General features: G+C 41.0%; 2 protein-coding genes across 17 annotated transcripts; one reads left to right on the top strand and one right to left on the bottom strand.

The window, feature by feature from the left end:
- Window positions 1-369: 369 nt before the first annotated feature.
- Window positions 370-19,402, bottom strand: SDF4 (stromal cell derived factor 4). 16 transcript variants are annotated; one of them, XM_068916210.1, is made up of 8 exons: window positions 18,308-18,474; window positions 16,986-17,349; window positions 11,753-11,889; window positions 11,176-11,289; window positions 7,362-7,520; window positions 6,129-6,304; window positions 1,558-1,617; window positions 370-442 (listed from the first exon to the last, which is right to left on the bottom strand). In XM_068916210.1, the coding sequence occupies exons 2-8, from the start codon at window positions 17,291-17,293 to the stop codon at window positions 437-439; spliced, it is 960 nt and encodes a 319-aa protein (XP_068772311.1). In that variant the 5' UTR covers window positions 17,294-17,349; window positions 18,308-18,474; the 3' UTR covers window positions 370-436. The 16 variants fall into 16 exon arrangements, with proteins under 16 accessions (XP_068772311.1, XP_068772303.1, XP_009669798.2 ...); XM_068916202.1 differs by lacking the exons at window positions 370-442; window positions 18,308-18,474 and adding an exon at window positions 19,140-19,253 and having other exon boundaries at window positions 1,180-1,617; XM_009671503.2 differs by lacking the exons at window positions 370-442; window positions 18,308-18,474 and adding an exon at window positions 19,050-19,108 and having other exon boundaries at window positions 1,180-1,617.
- A 254-nt stretch (window positions 19,403-19,656) lies between these two features.
- On the top strand, window positions 19,657-23,024 carry B3GALT6 (beta-1,3-galactosyltransferase 6). Its single transcript, XM_009671669.2, has one exon. The coding sequence runs from the start codon at window positions 19,668-19,670 to the stop codon at window positions 20,709-20,711; it is 1,044 nt and encodes a 347-aa protein (XP_009669964.2). The 5' UTR covers window positions 19,657-19,667; the 3' UTR covers window positions 20,712-23,024.
- Window positions 23,025-23,278: the final 254 nt, after the last annotated feature.

Below are 23,278 nucleotides of genomic sequence, written 5' to 3'. Positions count from 1 at the left end.
TCTTGGAGGAACTGACTCTAGACTGCTGGTAACCAGAAAGAGTTCATATGTCAGTTGCTGGGAAATTCCCAGTATGTGCTCCACCCCCACTTTTTCCCCTCTCCTCAGAAAGCGTATTTTTTGCTGTTCACAATTGAAATATTCAGAGGCAGAAAGATAACATACTGAATTGTGTTATCAAAAGATTTCCATTCTTAGTCTTAAAACAGAGCGCATGTCAGCCTCCGGCTAGGTACATACCCCTCTCCTTAAAGCACAGGGCTCAAACAGCAGGAGAACCAGAAGAGATGGTCCTCACTATTCTAATACATGAAAAACTTGACAAGTTGGAGCCTTAGGTAAAATGAAATATAGCCCACACAGAGACTTACTCCTTAAAGGCAGAGTACAGATTTTTTTTCCCCTTGGTTTCATGGTAACAGTAGATCCATGACTTTCATTGCTGCATGAAAATATCATTGTTAATACTGCATTTCTCATCTCAGCAAGAGCATGGAATAGCAGCTCATGAGTCATCTTGACCTTTCCCTCATAGCTAGCAAAAGTTACAGATGGGAAGCATTTGCAGTGTCCATTTTGACATTTAATATCAGATTCCCTGCACTGCTAGTGAAGAAAGGAAAGCTCCCGACTCCTCAGAGACTGCGCGTTACCCTGTCCCATTTGTCCCCATGTAAAGAGCAGCTTCCAGCAGAGGTGTGCTCTATGAAAGCAAAGGATGTAATACTCACATACTAGCTACTTTTGAGGTCTACTTTATTCTACAGAAGCATGTTAGCTTTGCAATCCAAACTCCCAAATGGCTTCTCCATCCAGCTGTGCAAGCCAGCAATAGTGAGACTGGTGGGGGAGGCTGAATCGTGCACTGGCATTGCAGTTCAGCCCTCACCCAAAGCAAACATGTAGAGTAGAGAAGAAAGTGATCACAGTAGGAATTAATGGGTTTCACTTTCCAAGTTCACTCTCAGAGTTTTATTATCTTGATGTTATTGAGCTGGGACCTGGGTTTTAACCTGTCCCAGATTCCGCCTGGCATTGCTATGGGGATGTTATGTGCCACAGACTGCTCCTGAAAGCCAGCCTGGATGCAGCTACTCTGGTTGGAGCAGGAGAAGAGAGAAATTTCAGTATGCCGAGATGAGCCATGTTATGGGGCAGAAGTCAGACTCTCACCTGCTTTTATTCAGCAACATACACGCAAGCTTTTTGACTACAGACACTTATCCTATATGTTTTATATAAGCTTTTGAATTTTGGGAAGACTAAATATGTCCATGTGACAGTAGCACTATCAACAGCAGGCAGATTAAAAACACACACACCCCCCAAACAAACAAAAAAAAAAACAAACCTCAAAAACCCACTAGATTCCTTATAGATTACAGACAAGGAAGGGTTCCCCTGCAAGAATCTGAGAAAGACTGAACAGCTATAAAATGGTGAAATAATTAAAAAAAAAAAATCAAACACACACACAAAACAACAAGAAAAACCTTTTGACAAAATAGAATAGTCTGAACTTCCCTGAAATTCAGAGATTGGAACAATCCCAAGTACCTCCAAATCCCAGCATGCCGTCCACTTTGTCTTACAGCTATTCACATGTGATCCTGATTCCTGGTAGTGAAAAAACAAAACACATAAGGTGCAGGACTGCATACAGGCATTAAAGATAAACTTTTCTCAACTGTTTCAAGATTCAGATTTGTCAAGCACATGGCAAATACTGCAATAGTACATACTTAACTGTTTTTGCAGTTGCTAGCTATCAGCTGTATTACCTTGCATTTTTCAAGTGATTCCATGCGCACATTACTAGGTTTAGAAGATTAAACCCAGGAAGATTGAATGTGCATAACTTTCGCCTCTACTGACAGTTTCAAATTTCATCATCTTTCAGCTGCTCAAAATCCTTCTGCAAACTCTAGCATTTGCTTTCTGAGTATCAGATGGGACCAGATTCTATTTGTCCACTCAAGTTACCAAAAATCTAAATAACTGAGCTCTGCAAGTATATAATGCAAGAATGCAGTCCAAGGGCATTTATACAGTTATCAACTGAGGTTGCTAAAACTTTTGTCTTGAACTAGATTGGGGGCCACTCCACTGCAGAACTGTATGTTTACATGTATACTTTTTATTAGTTGAAGGTGGAGGTCATTATTAATTTATGAAGCCTCAGCTAAAATAGCAGAGAAAACTGCAGACCTTTCGACAATTAATCTAAAGCAGCCATACCTACGATTTCTGCTAAGCAGCATATTTTTAGCTGTGGGATTTTTGTGTAGAATGTCTCTTGACACTGGCTATACCTAAAACTCACCACCTTGCAATCAAGTACATGCAGAGGGAGTTTAACTAACGTGGAAGACTTTCTAGACCAGCCTTCATAAGCTCTTTTTGAACAGAAACATGCAGATATTCTTGTTTCTAAGTGAAATACGAGATTATCAACTGAATTTACCCCTCTCTAACAGGTCTTTCAAGTCATATTTTGTCTGTCCTCTAGAGAGTTTGGATTTTTCCCGCTCACTGAAAAGCCTAAAAGGAACAACATTTCCAAAGCACAGACCAAGATATTTAATGCAAAAAGATGGATGTATATAAGACGACTTTGATACAAGCCATTTAACAACAACAAAAAAAAGGGGGGAGCACACATCTGAAACAGAAACATCAATGTTTATATTTACATTAAGAGAATAAATTTAATCAAATATAGTATCTTGGATTTTCACGCAACCTTTTTTTTTTTTTTTAAACAGTAAAGATGGAACTAGAATTTTAAAAAGTTTTCTTATTTTAGACAACAGTGGATACGACCCCTGTGTTGCGAGATGCTTTTCAGAGAGCACCCAAAAACTGAGCGATCAGAAAGCTTACGAAGTGCTGACTGTACATTGCTCTGACCGAGACAGTGCAAAAGCAAAGCCAGTATTTTCCCCCAGTCTTAGCATTCATGAGTTCATCAGCATCGTTAACTTGCAGAGAAACGAGCAACTCTACTTAACTGAAATTCATTGTTAAAACTAGTAGAAATCATAATCCTAGAAGATGAATCCCATTTGCTTAATGCAGCATCTAAGTCCACAAAGAAACCTTCCCCTTAGTGTTTCATTTCTGGGTTGTTTTTTTTTTAAAAAAAAAAAAAAAAAAAAAGACCTAAGCAATCTTAGTCTCCCACAATCACAGTGCAGATGCAAACAAAAAACCAGTCACACCATAAACAAATTTTCTTTTTAACTCAGACGCAGAAGAGGTTCTCTGTAACATTTAAAGCAAGTTCCTTCCCCCAGCTCCCAAAGGTAGTCCAGTGATAGAGGGAGACTTGTATTAAGTCTCCAACAATATAGAGCTAGATTGAGATATCTTGAGAAGAACACTGGAAGATGAGCCAAATTATTGTAAACGAACGAACCGTCTCAGGAATATGGCTATCATCTCCTCTTCCTAAGTAGTTCTAATAACAGTTACTGGAAACAACTATGAGAGAGTAACACTAGAGCTAATGCCTTTAACAAGCTAACACAGGTTTCACATTCCTAAAGTCAAGTCCATGAAGAACTGAAGTCTAGAGACACAAGTAATGACATCAGCCGAGAAGTTCATTGATACTCAGTACATATAACATTAAGAATGTGTGCTGACTACACAGACTGTTAGAATAGTGAGAAAAGAGCTGACTATGACTGTAAAAACCACACAGAGCAAGAACAGCCCAGAGAGCAGCATCCTGATACAATTTACTGATTTTTTTTTTTTAAACTAAGAAATATTGAAGTGGATATAAACTGCACCCAAAATACAAAGGGATATTTTGCTGAGCAAAAGAGAAGTTTTTCAATCAGTCTATCAATGGATTTTTTACATGAGGTCAGAACATATGGATTTGAACCACAAGCCCTTTAAAAAAGCCAACATCTTTTAATGTTATTTGTGATTTCCATGGATCAGCAGCTATGAAGGTAACAAAAAAAAAATTAAATATTTAAAGATGCCTCCGCTAAACATGAGTAGCCAGAAGCAGCTGAAAATTCAGCTGGATCAATGGTACAAAATGGGGTGAGCTGATATAGTCCAGAATCTGCATTATTATTTTTGAACTTCCCCCCCCACCTCTGCTTCTCTTCATACTGAAGGCAATAGAGCTGTAGTTCTTCTACGTGGACGGAGCTTTTTTAGTCTAGAATAATACACTGTATGCATACAACACAGATAGCAGCAAGGTAACTTTTTTGTTTTGTTTTTGTTTTTTGGTGGGTTCTTTTGGGAAAGCAAGAAGGTGCTTCAGAGCTCTGAAAAAGTGAGCATGGTCAGAACTCCTCATGGACATTACGTGCATAGTCCATAAGTTTGCTGCCAGTGAAGTATTCACTATATTTCAGGATCTCCTCCAGCTCTAAGTGATGGTTTTGATTTTCATCTGCTACTGCTATCATTTGCTTCGCTTCATTTAGGGCATTGTATTCATTCATAGGATCCATATATTCCTAAAACAAATAAGACAATCAATCATTTTTACTCACTAAATACTTATTTCCCCAAACCAGAATAACGAACCCCAGCTCTATGTAAGCTTTAGGCATTAAGACATAAGCAACCCCAAAATAAACATAAGTCATAGAAGAGGGCAATAGCACATCTTTAACAGGCTTACATCTTTCTCCTAGCTATTTTTCCATTCACAGCTTCCTCATCTGTTCTAACACAAACCCCGATTTTCTCAGCTCACGTCAGTACCTAACACAACTGTATTTTTAACATTTTGGTTGCAGACTAAACCCGCTAGCAAATCCAGTGGTTCTTGTCAAGAAATATCGGCTCTAAATATTTAAAGTTGCATGCTATTCCTCTGTACGAGTTGATTTTTCTTGTTTAAGGAGGTAATCTTTTTAGAGTATGTTCAATATGGAACATTCTGGTTCCATTTTAAACCACCTGGCAAACAGATTTAGGGAGGTAAGAAGTCTCTGAAATGAAACATTTCTTTCATCTACCTTGAAATAACTCTAAAAGCTTTCAAAAAGTGCATTTTAGTTCATGATATGGAAGATTCCTTAGAGATTATTTTTACTTTCACTTTCTTCACATGAAATATGAAAAAAGCTATTCTGTAATAGATTACAATTAGAATAACACACACACACACACACATATATGCATAAATATAACTTACTGAAAGACTTGAGATAAAATTATCCTAAAAATAGCTGTTTTATCAGTCAAAATCCTATTAACATTCTCTATGTCTGAGCATAACTGCTTATAAATCCATGCTAATTACCACCTCTCATACTCACATAGATGCATACTAATAAGGTTAGGAACTTTAAGACGACATTCATCTTGTCTCAGGTAGAGGGCTTTCTTAAAAACAGCTTATCCTTTCACACTGCCTATGCTGCAGTCTGAATGCTGGTAGTCAAAGCATATTCTTACATTCCAAAAAGAGCACTAGAAATGAGCCAAAAACCTCTTCCACTTGCCACAGAACTGCCACAACTACAGGGCTACAAACAATTGCTTGGTTGGTAGACTCTTCTGTAGATAAGTTTATTAGAAAAAGTCTTACTTCTGCACACAGAAGTCCGAAAGGGCCATAAACTAGTACTCACACTTGAAAATATAATTTGTCTTTTAAAAAAAAAAAGAAAAACACTCTGAAAGACAAGACATCTGTTATTTTCTAGGCTAGTAGGGTGCCAGGGTTTGTTGGTTTTATTTTTATGTTTTTAAATGAATATATAAAATGCTAGTTACTTCTTTTGTAACGGAAAGTAGGACTCATTGCCCAATTAATTGTAACACTCGGTGAAGTCTGTGTCTTTCTTTTATGCCTTATGTATCCATAACAGCGTCTATATGACCAAAAAAACCCTAAAAGCATAACTATGAATAATAGTTATACTAGGAAAACTCCCCCTCCTCTTTTAAGAAAAAAAGATTACATCATCCTACCTACCTACAACCACTACAGAAGAATACTATAACCCAAGGGTCCTTAAAGTAAACAAGTTGTACTGTTAATTCAAATATTTCTGCACTTGAAATTTTCTAAAGCAGTCTCAATCCTGTATTTGTAAACCATCTTTACAAACACTAGAAATAATTAGTTAAAGGAAACTTACCTCCAGCTCTTCCATTGTGACAATACCATCATGGTTAGCATCAATGACCTCTTCAAATTCCTTCTTTCTGTCTTTTACCCAATCATCATCAATATCTTGAGCTTGCTGATTCTCTACAGTACCGACAGGTAATGAAATGAACTCTGAAAGAGTTAGTTTCTTATCTCCATCTTGATCTACAACAGAAGTACATTGTAACTGAACTGAAAAGCATTTACTTAAAGTTCATTAAAAATGAAAAACTCCTTCACGTCAAAGATGCTATTAGTACAGCCTGCCTGGCTTCAGCAGTTCACAATCCTGACTCTAGCATAGAATAACAACTACCATTTATATCTATGTGGGTAGCAGAAAACTCTCTGCATTATGTCCACATAGTGTTTTAGAAGGCTAAAAAACATGCACTCATCAATACACTAAATACAAAGAATTCTCTTCTAATGGGCCTGAAAGATACACCAGTTGGCAGGCTGGTAGTGTGTTTTTGTTTTGAACAATCCAGTGCGCTAGAAAGTCTGTTACAGCTGTATCCAGTCTCCCCTTAAATTACCATTCTAATAATATTAACCCTCATAAAAGCCTGTGTACTGGAGGTGTTTTGTTTGCACATCATGTGCTTAAGGCATCACTGGACACTTTTCATATTTATTTACTCAACTATTAGCAAAGTAGAAATTCATTTTTTTTAATCTAAGTGTTCTAGCAATTTCAAATATGCTTAACTATTGAGTCAACAGAAAAACTCACTTGTACCAATACTTATGAATTAAATAAAAACAAAAAAAAATCTTAGAAGTCTCAACCATTTATTTCCACTTTCATGCCTGCACGTCACAACCCTTACATGATTGCTGTACTGGAAAAGTACAAAGCAATTAATCACCTCCTCACAAAACATTCGTATCAATATATTCTAGAATATTTTAATATCCATCAAACTCTTTCTGCTATTGCTACAGTGACCATGCAGTGCAGCAGCACCTGACTGTGATGCAGTGTCAGCTGATCTTCCTTGAATAAAGTACTCAGAATATCTTTGTAACATATAAGGTTGTGTTGTTCTTTAACAAAGAGAGGTTAAACTTAGCCTTGAGAAACGCACAGAAAATCCCATGTAACGTCAGCGTCTGTGCTAACACTGTATTTTCCTTACACATTTTTTTGAAGTCTTGTTGTTACCCAACAAAACCGTTTAAGTAACTCCCAAAAAAAACTTGTTTTAAAATGGCATACCCAGATCTCGGATGATCTCTTTCACCATAAATTTCAGCATTCCCCTACTATGCTCTGGATGAAGAAAGGACAAGAATTCTTCCTCATTCAACAACAGATCAGGAGGTGGGTTGTCAGCTTGGTACCACCGATCCTTCAGGTTATCTAAGACTTCCTGTGCTAAAAGAGTAAGAAAGATTAAAACCATTATTTGTAATCTATTTGTAGTTCTTAAGATATACCTTGCCTGTTATTCAACTGTCTGGTTCACAGATTATCCTTCATTAAAGCTATTTTACAGTTCAACAGGGGATGGAGGGGGGGGTGATGAAGGGAAACAAAGCGCAATTAGGAAAAGACCCTTTAATTCCAGTTCAGAGGTTTGGTTAAGAGATGAAAATAAAGATTTAGCTGTACCTGCATCAAAACTTCAATGCAAGAAATGCAAAGTATTGGGGGGGGAGGGGGAACTTAGCTGCTTGAGGTAGTAGATATAGATAATTTAACTTTGTGCAGTACTTGCACAAAAGTGCAAGTCCTCCTTTCTTATTTTGATATTTTAGAGGCAACTACCAACAGAAATTATTCACCTTCCTGATTTCCAGTAGTACCTTTCTTCTGAAAAAATATCAGTTTTCTACTTAAAACCATTTCTGTGCCTCTAAGTCATCAAAACATTCTTCAAATCCAACATCTCCGTCTCTCTCACAATTTCAAGATCAACAACCTAGTTAATATTTTCAAGAAAGGAAGATGATGTCAAACAATTCCTTTCCCACCCAAATAATAACAAAGATAGAATAACAAGCCTATAACATTTGGCATGCTTTCTTCTAAAACCAAACCATATAACTACTGATAGATCTAGGAAGATACTTCTGACCTGTGAAGCAGTATTGTTTTACTGCTTTGTGCCTTACAAAGTGCTTTAGAGCAGGATAAACCTTTAAGTCTACCACAAATCAGAAAATATGCTTAACATTGCAGTTCCAAGCATGATCAAAGGGGCATGTTTTACTACTCCAGCATTACACAGCCCAACTTTGTTACTTCAGTCTGGCGTTTCTTAATACACTATCTAAACTAAAACCAGTTGTATCGTTTCTCTGAAGTGCTTTAAGGTGTGTTCAAGCTCAAAGGATTTGAAAATAGTTGACAAAATGATAGTGATCTACCACAAAGCGATGATAGAACTATGTGTGCAAAACACTTGTAAAGTAGAAAGGTTTTTTTTCCCCCCACCATACTGCAATTCCAGTTAGCACCTTTACCCTCCACAAAACTACATACATGAATTAAGCGTAAGAATATTAAACTTAACTAAAAATTAAATCTAATTTTTACAGTAATCACGAATACATCTCATAGATATCTGTTCCTTACAAAGCTTCTCACTGAAGAGGTAAAACTGCTAGAGCCATAAAGTTTGGCATTAGGAAAGCTGTGAAAATACTTTTATCCTGCCCCTGCTCCTCCTGCTTTCCTTTACCGTGTCAAAGGATTCAAAGAATCTCCTACCCAGAGACTACTTATGTTCTTAGACTCAGAAAGAGTAGCCAGCATTTCTGGCAGAAAATGTCATTTTTTAGAACTATGAGAGATTTAAGAGTGGCTCTGGAAAAAAAAAAGTTTGAAAACATTAAGTGGGGATGCTAAGCACCAAGAAATGCATTTAGTTTTCCATTTACTTAATGATACAAGTACTTATTCCTCTTTAACCATTCTGTATCAGAAAGTAATTTAACTTAGACTTAAATCCTGCAAATGTTTTAGTTATCACTATAATTTAATGAAGGGAAATATTTTTGCTGCAAGGAACAAATGCAAGTTGAACCACACATGTACAAATAGCCATAACAGAACCAGAACGCACTTTAATCTGCTTCATTGATTTCACCTAACATCATGTTGACAAGCACTTTTAAGTGAATTTTTCCTAAACTCAATTGAAAAAAAATCATTATTTGAACAAGAGTTTCCGCCGAGTGTATGCCACTGACCAGGGGGGCGGAACCTGCAACACACAGCATGAATATTACATGCACCTAGTAGTCCTGAGCATAACCAAACAGGAAAGAGATACCTGTATAAAGTATTATTTTTCTAGTGTGGGCATTTTCTAAATGACACACTGGAAAAAATACAGTCTGTGGCACACCCTGCTATCCCCAAAACACACTGACAAATACAAGTCTGAAGCATTTCACAAGTGCTAAAAATGCTCTTGAAGAGCCAGTCAGGTGTTAAGATTAAGGATTAAGATCAAAAACTTTTGAATTAAAAGAAAAAAATTGTTTTTCCAAGTAATTTGTCTTGAGTAGCTATGGCATGAGTTGATGAGCTACCAGAGGGGGGGGAAGAAAAAAAAAGAAAAAAGAAAGAAAAGTAACAAGTGGTAGCATTTACATTTTTGAATTTACAATTAAAAGTTAAGTCTTCAGTGAATGCTTTTTTGTGAAGAGTAAGGAAATTCTTCAGTCTTAATAAGCATCCTAACACAAATTTGTAAATGGAAAGTACTCATTATTTCAAAGGCACTAGTAAATACAGGACAATCAAGTGACTTGCTCAAGCTTTTCCCGTGTTGCCAACCCCAGATGTTCAGAAGTCACAAATAAACCTTCGTCCTCCTACCTTTCTTCTTCAGTCTAAAATGGAACTCAACTGTCAGTCATCAGCTGAAACTGTAGCTATCTGAGAACTTATTTATAACTACAGCTGCGTCCCCAGTTTTGACACGGCATCCAAACTGTTCTGTGCTAGAGGTCAGCAGCAACTTTTGCCTAAGACCCAGAACATACGTCTAAAGATCCACACGTTGAGTTATTTTATACAAACTTAAAAAAAGCTTTTACACTGCAGTGAAGTTTGAAAATAATTTTGCCTATCCTCCTCAGGAAGTGGTAGATAACCAATTTGATTTTCCCAAACAATGCTTGTTACCTAGGTAGAAAAATGATTGTGTACGCTTCCCTTATTCAGCAAATCTTTTATCTGATGAGCATTCCTGTAAACGGTAGCTAACCACAATGCCATAGAACATGCTGCACAGGTATTTTCCCTGCCATGAAATTCAAAGGCCCATTTGCATTTTAGTTGCTTTTTTATAAATGGAAAATATAACATAACTCACTTTTAAATGACTAATTCCTGCAAGGAAAAGTAAAACATCAAGCCATAGCCTAACAGTAAATTTAAATACTTTCAGACAGGGGGAAAAAACTACTCCTTGAAGAGTTGCCACATTTAGAACAAGTCAAATTCAAATGAGAGTTTCAGAAGTGATAAGAAAGAAATGATCAGTCTTGCTAACCTAAATCTCTCTCTCTCTCTCAACAGAGAACTTTTGTGAAACATGAAACAATCGTTCGGCAAACTTCTGCTATTAATTTCTAGCATGCTTTGCAATACTTAAGCACACGCCTACTTACACAATACAGTTTGGTAGCTTATATGTACACCTCCTTAGTTTTAGGAGGGGAATAGCGTATAGCCATCTCCCTTTCATTTGGGGTAAGGTGGGGACCTGGTACCCCAGTTGACAATGGGCCACAGATAACACAGGTCTGATACGTTCAGCAGACTGCTAAACATAACTAACTGGAAACTATTGAAACAGGCAGTAAGAAATAAGCAGCTACCATTTTTAGTGGTAAACATTTGTATCAAGAGCGTTTGGGAACACAGATCCGAGTTCCAGAGAAATCTAGTGTTTTACTCCTCGGACTCGTTAGAGGCTGAAGAGCAGCTAAGACATTCATCTCACAATACAAACAGTTTTGACATTTACATTTTAAGAAAGCAAAACACACACCCACCAACAGTTTGTACTTACTTTCTTCATCTATTTTTAGCTCTTCATTGTTTCTGATCTTCTCTACTATTTCTTTTTCATTAAAGCCCTTACTTGCCAAAAACTTAACTTTATATTCATCCCAGGACACATGGCCTGTAAGAGAGAGCCATATCTCAGACATTACACAGTATTTTAAAATGCTTCACTTTTGGTCTCATTTCTTAATGAGTTCAGCACTGTAGCCGTCACACTAAACTTTTCTCAACAGCAAGATGACAACTATCACTGGATTCACTTCATGTTTCCTTAGAGTAGACAGGACTTGTGAAAATAATCTACTGAGTCATGGTCCTCACCATCCCATCCCTGGAGATCTTAAGATTTCCTGTGTCTGAGTGAAATAATGCAGCAATCAGAACTATAATGCTGTCTAGAGCACATTATTTCTTTGCTCTGTTGTCTTCTGTATGGATCAGAACTGTTGAAACGCAAAGGATTACAAGCAGTCCAAAGGAACTAGGATTCATCACAGCACATCTGAAGAGTAGCCAGTCACTTCGGCCGCTAGCAACTGACCTGAGATGTCATCGGGAGACTGAGAAATTCTTAATCTTACCATCACCATCAGGGTCCACAGCTCGGAAGTGCATTTTATTCTCTTCCACAGCTTCCTGGAAGTGTTCATCAGTTTTTTCCATGATCCAGCGCTGCATCTCTTTAGCACTTATCTTTTTATCATTATTTATATCCACTCTGTGGAAGAACAGCAGAAAAGATTTTGATTTGGGGAATACCTGTAGAACCTAAATGAATTACTTTACCCAACAATAACAAACATAGGTTGTCACAGGAAAAAAAGGACATTATAACTGTCTCTGAGAAGTCCTACATTCTCTCACCTAAAGAGTAAGCAAGCAGCAAGCTAGTAAATTATTCAGTCTTCTATATTTACTTTAACTATGAAATAGCCTCTGGGCTTACAACAGGAAAGCGTGCATGAACTGCCAGATGGGAAGTTCCCTTCCGTTTCAAGTCCACCTTTCTCAAGTCAGAAACAACACCCAGGTAACTGTTCCTTGAAAAAACATTTAACCATACTTCACTTTATTGTGAAGTAACTCATTTCAATATTACTTTTTTGAGTATGTCTTTAAAGTAGAAGAAACTACAAATACATAGCTCATGGCATATTAGTCTCATGCTCATTTCTTAATGGTTCAAAATTGTCAACTGTCAACAGCTACAGACTTTTACTACTTTGAAAAACTTCTTTTCAAATACTCTCCCAAATCATTAACTTCTCAATATACCTTGCTAGGTCCTTTTTACCTTTATTTTTCAAGACTTCCAAAGTGTACTGATGAGTTGCTTCCCTGGGTCTGCCAAGATCAAATCACAGCTGTTGTGACCATTAAAAACAATGACATGAATATTCTTGGCTTTCAAAACTATTTAATACTTTGACTGCAGGATATGTAAGTGGGGGGACGTGGGGGAAATCGTTTTTTCTATTATCCTTTGATCTCTGCTAAACACACCTTACAGCTGATTGAAATGTGCAGTTTTAAGAATTAGAAACACTTCTGCACATACATTTGTTCTCCATTAGTTCCCAGAGATATCAGGCTCACTTCGGTTTGACAAAATATGTTATTGTACTCATTGCTACTGAGCAACAGAAACACTTTTTTTTGCCTCATTGGCAAAATTGTCAGTAAACGTCTGGTCTGACGATCCGCTTTTTGCCTTAACATACTACCAGGATTTCTTTATCAAGAAAATGAACTGCTGGGACAGCAGGCTGTCTTAAAGCTTATTTCATTAAAGAGAAGTTAATATAAAAGTTACGGTTGAACAAATACAGAAGCCACCATGGATTTTAAAGTTTTTCTGAATATATCATTAGGTATGTAAGATAGAACAATACTTAAAACTTAGAAGACATCACTGAAATTTAAAAAGCGAGATTCTATGTAAACTATAACAAAACCGCTCATGTTCAGTTTTTAAGAAAAAAACACATCAGCTTGACTGCGTACATCACTATCTTAACACTACTGAAATGTTATCACTGAAACTCAAGTATGTGATTTACCTTTAAATGTCAACTAAATGTTAAAAGCCTAAGTCAAAAAATGACCCAAGCATCTAATCTTCTAAAACGCTTAGCTGCATTAGGAAGAGCAGTATTAGGATTTTTAAATACTGTATCACATATTTGCACATATAAAAGCACTGCCTCAGTATCAGCAGCTTTTCTGTAATCTACAGCACAACAGTACAATGGTAGCATTCTACTTGTATACGTTGAATTTAGCCTGTGAACAAACATGAGGTTTGATATGGAATAGATACTACTGAAAATGAGAAGGGATAGCAAAGCATTCTCCCCTCAACATTTAAGTTTCTTTAGATCAAGGCCATCCAACTTATTACTTCCAAGCTGTATTTTACATTTAAATCACATGTTCACTAGAATGAGATAAATGTGATGCTTGTTATCTTTCTAATTTGAATCAGGCCATTGCTACTCAAGGTCATGACAGTAGACCCTTTGTTTTGATATCACACTTCATAAAAAAAGTCTCTGATGACCCAGACTTTCATGAATTAGCAGGCACCCACTGTATGATATGAGCTGAAATTATTCCAATGCCCATCAACAGCACTTCTGCTTTTGAGAAGAAAATATTTACAAATTTATGAAAAAAAACATATATCCCTGCATCAAGGCTATTTGGGGTGGGGGGAGGAGAAGAGGAAGAAGCAAACAATTGTCCATATTTCCTTACATAATTATCTTATTCACGATGGACTACTGAACATATTTCCACTAACTCTTCATTATTACTGAATCACAGAATGGTTGAGGTTGGAAGGGACCTCTGGAAGTCATCTAGTCCAACCCCCCTGCTCAAGCAGGGTCCTCTAGAGCCCGTTGCTCAGGATCACGTCCAAGCGGGTTCTGAACATCTCCAGCGAAGGAGACTCCACTACCCCTCTGGGCAACCTGTGCCAGTGCTCAGTCACCCTCACAGCAAAGCAACTTTTCCTCCTATTCAGATGGAACTCCCTGTGTTTCAGTTTCTGCCCGTTGCCTCTCGTCCTGTCACTGGGCACCACGGAGAAGAGTCTGGCCCCATCCTCTTGATACCCTCCCTTCAGATATTTGTATACATTGATGAGATCCCCCCTCAGTCTTCTCTTCTCCAGGCTCAACAGGCCCAGCTCCCTCAGCCTTTCTTCATAGGAGAGATGCTCCAGGCCCTTCATCATCTTGGTAGCCCTCCGCTGGACTCTCTCCAGGAGTGCCATGTCTCTCTTGTCCTGGGGAGCCCAGAACGGGACACAGTACTCCAGGTGAGGCCTCACCAGGGCTGAGGAGAGGGGGAGGATCATCTCCCTCCACCTGCTGGCAACACTCTGCCTCGTGCACCCCAGGATCCTGCTGGCCTTCTTGGCCACAAGAGCACCTTGCTGGCTCATGGTTAACTTGCTGTCCACCAAGACTCCCAGGTCCTTCTCTGCAGAGCTACTTTCCAGTAGATCAACCCCCAACCTGTACTGGTGCAGGGGATTACTCCTCCCCAGGTGCAGGACCCTGCACTTGCCTTTGTCAACTTCATGAGATTCCTCTCCATCCAACTCTCCAGCCTGTCAAGTCTCTCTGAATAGCAGCACAGCCCTCTGGTGCAGCCACTCCTCCCAGTTTTGTATCATCAGCAAACCTGCTGAGGGTGCACTCTGTCCCTTCCTCCAGGTCATTGATGAACACGCTGAACAAGACCGGATCCAGTACTGACCCCTGGGGGACACTGCTACAGGCCTTCAACTAGACTGTGCCACTGACCACAGCCCTCTGAGCTCTGCCATCCAGCCACTTCTCAATCCACCTCACTGTCCACTCATCTAACTCACACTTCCTGGGCTTACCTATGAGGATGTTATGGGAGACAGTGATATCATATACATTTATATCATATAGGCATGCTCTAGAATATCAGTTTTCACTAATTAAAAACATAGCATAGGATTTTCTTTACATATTCAAAGAAAATATTTCCACAGGATTTGGGAGCCTACAACGTACTACCTTTTCATAGAAGTCCACCATATTTCTCTCTTATTCAACCTTTAAAGGTAAGTCTGGAATGCAACTAGATTCCCCAGAATGTACTTCTACATGTCTAATCTGATCATCTGAGGGAATGAAGTTTGAAGGAAGTATCTGAGTGAAGCTGGTCTTGAATGTTTAAGCTTCCTAAAGAAACCTCTTTCATAACAAACAGGTAGAAGTGAATGGAGCCTGCAATTTATGAATGATAAATTATTAAACATGAGCTGCATGTTTCCAATAAACATATGGCAATAAAGAAATTGAAAGTTTACTTAAAATTTGTATTTGCATACACACTCAAACTACCACTAAAGAGACTGATCTGAATAGCCACAAAGGATTTACTCTGAATGGAAAAGGCACTCTGGTTTGCCTATTTGCTTTACTCAGGAGCACATGAGGAAAAAAAGTCTGTGTTATTATTGATATTTTTACTCTGTTAATGAAAAGTTTGCAAAAAAAAAAAAAAAACAAGAAAAAACTTTTGTTAAGCCTTCTCATTTCATCTCAGGTAAATGAACACCCTCACATCACAGTCAGCATTAACAGCACCTATATAATCCAGGTTGTTCTAACAAAATTAATCCTCAATTGCAAAAACAGAAATAAAGTCAACTCTGCCCTCTAGTGTCTGGAAGAACATACCGATAGGGATTTCCATTTCATTCTATTAACTGAACTCCAAACATGTGCTTATAGAGAGATTATTAGCTGATACAAACCCTTTCTAGGACAAAAAGGGTAAATGGAAAAAGTATTTTAATATCTAAAAGTAAAGATTGTATTTTTATATCAAGTAAACAGCTCTATGGAGTTTTCAAAAAAGGCTATCAAATCAAAAATGAACCCTTCTATTCTCACGATGCTTCTTTTTCTAAATTCGGGGGAGGTAAACACCTGGTTAACAACAGGTCTTAACTCATGAAGAAAGTAAGTTGCCATTTCAATTCCTGAATTCTTGGTATACGCTGTTAGGCCTAATTGTTTTTAATGTTATGTATTTCTAGACACTTGGTTTTAGACACTTGATATCTACTAGGAAGTTTCATGAACAGAAAAATGCAACTATGAATTTGTTCACCACACTTATCTACTGTGCGTCTTCCCCTTTTTCCCCCTTCTGGCTTCACTAGTGTCTTCCCTCTGCTGTTAGTTGCAGAAGTCACAATAGCGACAAAACCTAAAATACCAAAATCCAAACAGTGTATAAGCCCAAACAACAAATAAGAAGCTTGGATCATCAGTTGAAACCAAACTCGCAGCAAAGCGACAGGACATACTGGAACTGGAAGAAAATCCCACTTTCCCAGTTTATTGCATAGGCATCCTACCACTAAGGAAGTCCTTTCTTACTAATTCATGGATCTAAGATGCAAATGTGGGTATTCTTTTAGCTAGAAAAAAGAAATATATCTTTTAATTTTCATACTTTAAGAAGCTAATGAAGTATTTTCTTATAGAAAATAATCTGCTGTTATAAACTTTACCAGAAGATCACAGCACCAATCCTGAAAACTGATTGTGACCCTCAAACAAACACACATATTTTCACTCCTGAGAATAGTTTATATCTATAGGCATGTTTGTACCTTAATAATGTGAATGCAGTGCTTACAGTATGATGCTTCCTCCCCATCATTACAATTTTCAGATATTACAAAGCATTTCACAAATTTTGCTCTGAAGCTTAGAGAAAAAGGCTGCATTTTCCTTGACAACGTACATAACTTACTTTGAAAAGATGACCATGAGCTTCTTCCTATTTTTTCTGGGTTCAGAATCTTCCTCAAACTCTTCCATCTCTTTTCCTAGAAAAACTTCTTGATGAAATTCTTTGTTAAGATGGCCATCCATCTCCATTTTGACCCCATTCAAGTGATCTGGGGGCAAGATCTCATTCTCATCTTTACTGTCAACTACCTTTTCTTTAAGGATAGAGTTGTTTGCAGGCCTTGCATAAACATCCATTAGAAGAAACACAAACAGAAGGGACAAATACAGAGATCCCAAACTGCAGAGAAAGGCCTGTCTTGACATCATTTTCTTTCCTCTTATTCAAAATACTGGTCAATTAAATTGTGAATGGATTAAATGATCTAGGAAGAAAAACAAAAAAAATACAAATAAAAAACTCCAGAACATTATGCCACTACTAAAACATCTACTAAAATTGAGAAGAACCACCACAAACACACAAGAGATTAACTTGTGCCAGTTACCAGTCTACACAATTGTAACCTCCACTATGACTTTGGAAGAGAAGGGCCTGGTTCTGCTCCAAAAACCATCTTCAGTTGTTATGACACAAGCTGACCTAGCAGCTTATAAAACTCAAAAGATTCACAGAGAAGCAAGCACAGAGCACGGGGCGCTCAACTGTCTGCGTGTGCGGCCGGCCAGAGCTCAGGTGGGGCAACGCTCTGAAGGGCCACGCTGCGTTTCACGACACGCCAGAAAAACAGTCACAGCAGCGCAAGAGAGTTTGCCAGAAGGCTCGCAAAAGATCACTTCTGAGGAAAAGCTGATAGAAACAGATGACTAAAGGAAATATGATTACAAATGCGGTCACATACAGCTGGAAACACATAGGAAACAGCCCTCCGGAAAAAACAACCCTGGGAGCAGCCCTCGCGTGAACCGCTTGCTAAGGGCGGAAAGGCACAGCCACGTGCAAGTCCGCAGACCTCTGAAGAGGGGACAGAGCCGCAGCAGGAAAAACATCGCGTTTAGGAGCGCAAACCTCAGCGAGCCGGGGAGGACTCGCCCCGGCCCGGGACAAGAGCCACAGACAGAGCGGCGGCAGCGAAAACTCAGCAAGGGACGGCCGAGGGGGGACCGGGCCGGGGCTACCCGCCCGGCGGGGAGGGCGGGAGCTGCCCTCGCCCCGCACCAGGAAGGGCTGCGCCCTACTCGCGGACTGCTCCGGCCGCTCCTGGTGCCGCCTCCGGACCGGGGTGGGGAGGGAGGGGGGGCACGGCCGCCCAGAGCCCTGACAGGCGCCGGGGGGCCAGGCCCGGCCCGGCTGCGCCCCGTCCTGCCCCGCCGCGCCGGTACCTGCGCGGGCCGCGGCGGCTCCTCATGCCCGGCCCCCTGCGGCCTGGCCTCGCTGCCTGCGGCCACAGCACGGCGGAAGGACGTCAGCCGGGCGCCGAGGACCGCAGGCCAGCGCCCGCCCCGGAGGTGCAGGCCCAGGGAGGAGGCCGGGCCAGGCGAGCACTGCGTAGGAACCGCTTCACGCGGCAGGGCGGGCGTGAGGGGCGGGCAGCGGCCATCTTAGAGCAGGGCAGAGAGGCACTTCACTTCGCCTTCAGCGGCCGCTTCCGCCATTTTCCCAGCGAAGATTCCGTCTCCTGCCCCGGCCCCCCGCGCCAGGGCGGTGGGGTTGCCGGGGTCCGATGAAGGGGACGGGGGGGCAAAAGCCCAGATGCTAACAAACGCAGTGTACTCGCTCACGTACTCTTTCTTATCCCCTGCCCATCCCAACACGAACAATTCGGTCCCCTCTAGCTCCCCGCCATGCCCCTTTCCCTGACTATACATACTCCCCTAGTTTTGTGTCTGTCGCTCGTCCGTTTTGCTTGGGAACCGTGTAAACGTTACCTTTGTATATACTTCTTGAGAAACTGCCATAATACACTACTAACAATCCCTGTGGAATCAGGGCACCACCGGTCTAGGTAACACACGAATAGAGACTATCGCAAGACGACACACTTCACCATGACAATCGAGCAACGCTCCCACGCCCCAAACCGCCCTCACGCCTAAAAACACCACCAGCTACGCGCGCGCGCACCTACGCTACCCTAGGCTGAAACGGGACTTCCTCCGGCTTCGCTTGCCCTGACGTGAAAGGAGGGGGGAAAAAAAAAAAAAAAAAAGCAACCTGCACCAAAAAGCGCGCCCGGAACCAAAATGGCAACCGCCTCAGCCTCGCGTGCCCTGCTGCAAGATGGCGGCTGCAGGGCGCCGTCGTATGCGGACAGGCGGTGCCGGGCGCAGCCGCTCCTCCCCGGCCCCTCCCGCACAGAAGCAGGCGGAGGGCGAGGCGGTGGCGGGCGTTGCGCAGGCTGAGTCTGCGCCGGAGGCCCAGCGGGTAGGCAGGGACAGAGCCGCTCGTCCTCCTCCTCCTCCTCCTCCTCCCGGCCTGAGCCGGCGCTTCCCCAAGGAGGAGGCGAAAAAAAAGCAGGAAGGAGACATGAAACCACCGCTGAGGGAACGCGAAGCGCGGTGAGGGTTCCCAGAGGAACGCTGTCCCTTCTCGCTAGCCGTACCCTGTTTCAGTGCTGGGGACGGGGCTCCCCTTCTTCCCGCCTAAAGTGCGGGGGGGGGCGGGGCCTGGAGGCCCGGCCGGGACCGGGCACCGTGCTGGGCGCCGGCCTCGGCCTAGTCGCCCTGTCGAGGCCCCGCTGCCATGAAGCTGCTGCGCCTGCTGTGCCGCCACAAAACGGCCCTGGGCCTGGGTGGCTTGTCGCTCTTTGCAGTGGTCCTGCTTTACCTGGCCAAATGCACCTCTGAGGGCCTCCGGCCTCTGCCAGCCCCGCGGGGGCTCCCTCACAACCAGCCTCCACCCCCACCGCTGCGGGGTGCCAGGGGGCTGCAGCCTCCCGCAGCCCCACCGCCGCCCCCCGAGGAGACGGCCTTCCTGGCCGTGCTCATCACGAGCGGCCCCAAATACACTGAGCGCCGCAGCATCATCCGCAGCACGTGGCTATCGGCCGCCGGGCGCCCTCCTCACGAAGACATCTGGAGTCGCTTTGTGATTGGCACAGGTGGGCTTGGGGCAGAGGAGCTTCGTAGCCTGGAGCTAGAGCAGAGCCGTCACCGAGACCTCCTCCTTCTGCCAGAACTGCGGGACTCCTATGAGAACCTGACTGCCAAAGTCCTGGCCACATATGTGTGGCTGGATCTGCACGTGGATTTCCAGTTTGCCCTGAAGGCTGACGATGATACCTTTGTACGCTTGGATGTGCTTGTGGAAGAGCTGAGGGCCAAGGAGTCGCATCGCCTCTATTGGGGCTTTTTTTCTGGCCGTGGTCGAGTGAAAGCTGGTGGCAAATGGAAAGAGAGTGCTTGGGTCCTCTGTGACTACTATCTACCATATGCCCTGGGCGGTGGTTACGTGCTTTCTGCAGATCTGGTGCACTACTTGCGTCTCAGCCGAGACTACTTGAACATGTGGCAGAGTGAAGATGTCTCCCTGGGGGTCTGGCTAGCTCCCATTGATGTGAAGAGAGTGCACGACCCTCGTTTTGATACTGAATATAAGTCACGAGGTTGCAACAATAAGTACATAGTAACTCATAAGCAAAGCATCGAAGACATGCTGGAAAAGCATCAGACCCTTGCTAAAGAAGGGAAGCTCTGTAAGGAGGAGGTTAAGCTCAGGCTTTCTTACCTGTATGACTGGGGAGTGCCTCCTTCGCAGTGTTGCCAAAGGAAGGATGGCATCCCGTGAAAGGCTGAGAAAGGAAAAGGCAAATTGTTAAAGGACTCTCAGAGCTTGGTTACTGTCATGAGGACGACCCCAGCAATTTGGGCTTAAAAATTACTCAAAAGATTTGCACGATTCATGATGTCACGATCAATGTAACCCTGCAGCTCCTGATGTGGCACGATGTACAGATGTAAAAAACAAAAATAGAAGGCAAAAAACATGGAGAGGCTCACACTACAGGACTGAAGGCAAAGAATAGGTTGCAAAATACAGATAGAATAAAAAATTGGGGGGAGATAACTTGGATGCAAAGCTGCTGGAAGATCTTTAACAGATTCCAAGATTTATTTGCTAAAGATCATAGCAGGCCTTTGCACCATCTACAAGATTAGGAAGCTAACATCTTCCATTTCTTTCTTTGCAAGGAACAAATGTCGGTGTGGCAAGGTTTGAAGACTGTAACGGGACAGCAAATCAGTTGCTATTGCCAGTGGGAACAGGTGGCTGGTTATACACATAAGCATCCAAGTAAAGGGAACAGCTTTGCATGGGGCATTCAAGTTAGGGGAGGGAGAAAGCCTGTTCTTTGGAGAGTTGTCTGACCTACAAGAACAGCGTTATTAGACTGTTTGGGTAACTTGTCTCTATTTTTTGTTGTTGTTTTAAGGACATCATGTGTATAAATTATCTGGCAGCTACAGAGTAAGTCTGTATTTAGACAGGTGGGTGGGTTATGGTATTTTGCAGAAACAGAGTATATTATCTTCATTTGGGAGCAAGTATTTACAGTACAAAGCTGGCCTTCAGTTATTAAGCATAAGTTTTTGCTCTGAGCCTATCCTCCAAACATATTGCCTATGAAGAAACATTTTTCTTTTTTAAACAGTAAATAATCCTACTGACTACTATATGGTCAGATGTTGTAGACTTATAGATTTATTTTGTTTTGGATTACTTCCGTAAATACAAGTTAGCAAGGTTAGACCAGTGGTTTAGACCAGAGGGTATTCAATTTCAAATGTGACCATCCCAACTTGTGGACCTCAGCTAAGAAAACGAACTCCTTGTCTAGTCAAGAGCGAGAAATAGATTGCCCTGATTGTCGTATGGAGGGAGATAGCTACTCCCCCCCCCCCCCCCCCCAAATCACTGTTTGAAGATGATGTTGTCTCTCTTTTCCGTAGCTACACGGGGATCTAAGGACACTAATCTCCCTGTTGTCACCTTCAGATGTCCAAAGTTAGGTTCTGTGGATGCCCTCCTTCTCCCCAATAGCATCCGATAGTGGAACTAGAGATAATTTTATTAATAACTTGATACTTAGTTTTAGAAAAAATGTCTAAATTAATTGCTGAAGTGATACCTCAGTGAAATGGGATTATTTCCCCTAGTCCTGTCTATACTGCAAATAATTCTAGTGCTGACAGAGCGTGTCAGTATCAGTTGCAGTACTGACCAGTAAATGCAGACAGGAGATTCTTGGCTGTAGAACAACTTACACAATTTCAACATGTTATTTCTCTGCAAACTCTTAGGTAAGCCTGTAGCGCAAACACTTCTGAACAGCACTGCTGATGTTGTCATACACAGAAGTACTTTTTTCCAGCACTAGTACAGAGCTACTTACCTCTGATAATGTTTATTAGCTACAGATCTTTCAGTATAAGCAGTGTTTTTACTTTTATGCCTGAAGGGAACGTTTTTAGTGATCAATTTTACCGTTTGTTGCACAGCGCACTTTCATACGACTTCTTGAATTTCCTTCTCTCCCTGGGCCAGTGTCTCTTTCTCACTTGCAGAAGAGACAAAAAAGAAAAAAAGGTGCTGATATATTTATATTTTTGCTTCTAAGATCTGCAAGTTAGCAATTTATGCCAAAGGAATCAAGTATAGTTTTTTGTTTGGTAATCTCCTCTGGTTTTGATTAACTTAGTGAGGATTAAGAATGTCTTCTGGAGCAGATGATAGTTCTCTACTTTGAAAATTTGAATAAAATCTTCAACTTCCTTCTAAAAAAGAAAGTTAGCAAATTAAGATACTGAAAAACAAGTTTTATTTTAGCATGTGTATAATGTGTATAATAATGCGTGTTCATGTATTGACAGATAGGCAGATGTGCTGTTCAGCAAGGTGTATTATTCTAAAACATGAAGTTAATATTTAACAAGATTACAATAAATTTAAATTGGTTTTAGCATTGTAAAAATATCTACTTGCTATATTGGGTAAACTAGTATTTTGTATATATGTGATTAAGTGCTTGTAATTGTGAGTATTTATTTGTAAGTATTGAAAATGTATTATGTATAGTAAAAATAAGATTGCTAAATGTCATATTTTAAATTTAAGGAAGTGCTTTAAAGTCCATGAGAACTATGTATCAAGCAATGCTTGAATTCAGTGGTGTATAGTCCAATATTTAAAGTATTGGGATCTGAGTTGCAGATCGAAAGTCTGCCTGCGTGTCTCAAGCTAGTAATACTGATCATCCATTTATATCAATAACTGTGCCTATGGAAGTAGTTTACATTATTGACTTTAGTTAATTCTTCCCTCCCCACAAATGTTTCTTAATTAGTAACATTAGC

The sequence above is a fragment of the Struthio camelus genome, chromosome 21 (assembly GCF_040807025.1).
Source record: "Struthio camelus isolate bStrCam1 chromosome 21, bStrCam1.hap1, whole genome shotgun sequence".
NCBI lineage: Eukaryota > Metazoa > Chordata > Aves > Struthioniformes > Struthionidae > Struthio > Struthio camelus.
The sequence above is the reverse complement of the archived record's forward strand: the minus strand, read 5'-3'. Positions and strand labels throughout refer to the sequence as shown.

Bases quoted from the DNA above. Each gene is read 5' to 3' on its own strand.
- B3GALT6 (XM_009671669.2), top strand. From the start codon at position 19,668: ATGAAGCTGCTGCGCCTGCTGTGCCGCCACAAAACGGCCCTGGGCCTG.
- SDF4 (XM_068916202.1), bottom strand. From the start codon at position 17,293: ATGATGTCAAGACAGGCCTTTCTCTGCAGTTTGGGATCTCTGTATTTG. The intron at 11,890-16,985 runs GTAAGTTATGTA...GTTCTTCCACAG, and splicing joins CTCATGGTCATCTTTTCAAA to AGTGGATATAAATAATGATA. The intron at 1,618-6,128 runs GTAAGTTTCCTT...TTTCACTACCAG, and splicing joins TCACAATGGAAGAGCTGGAG to GAATCAGGATCACATGTGAA.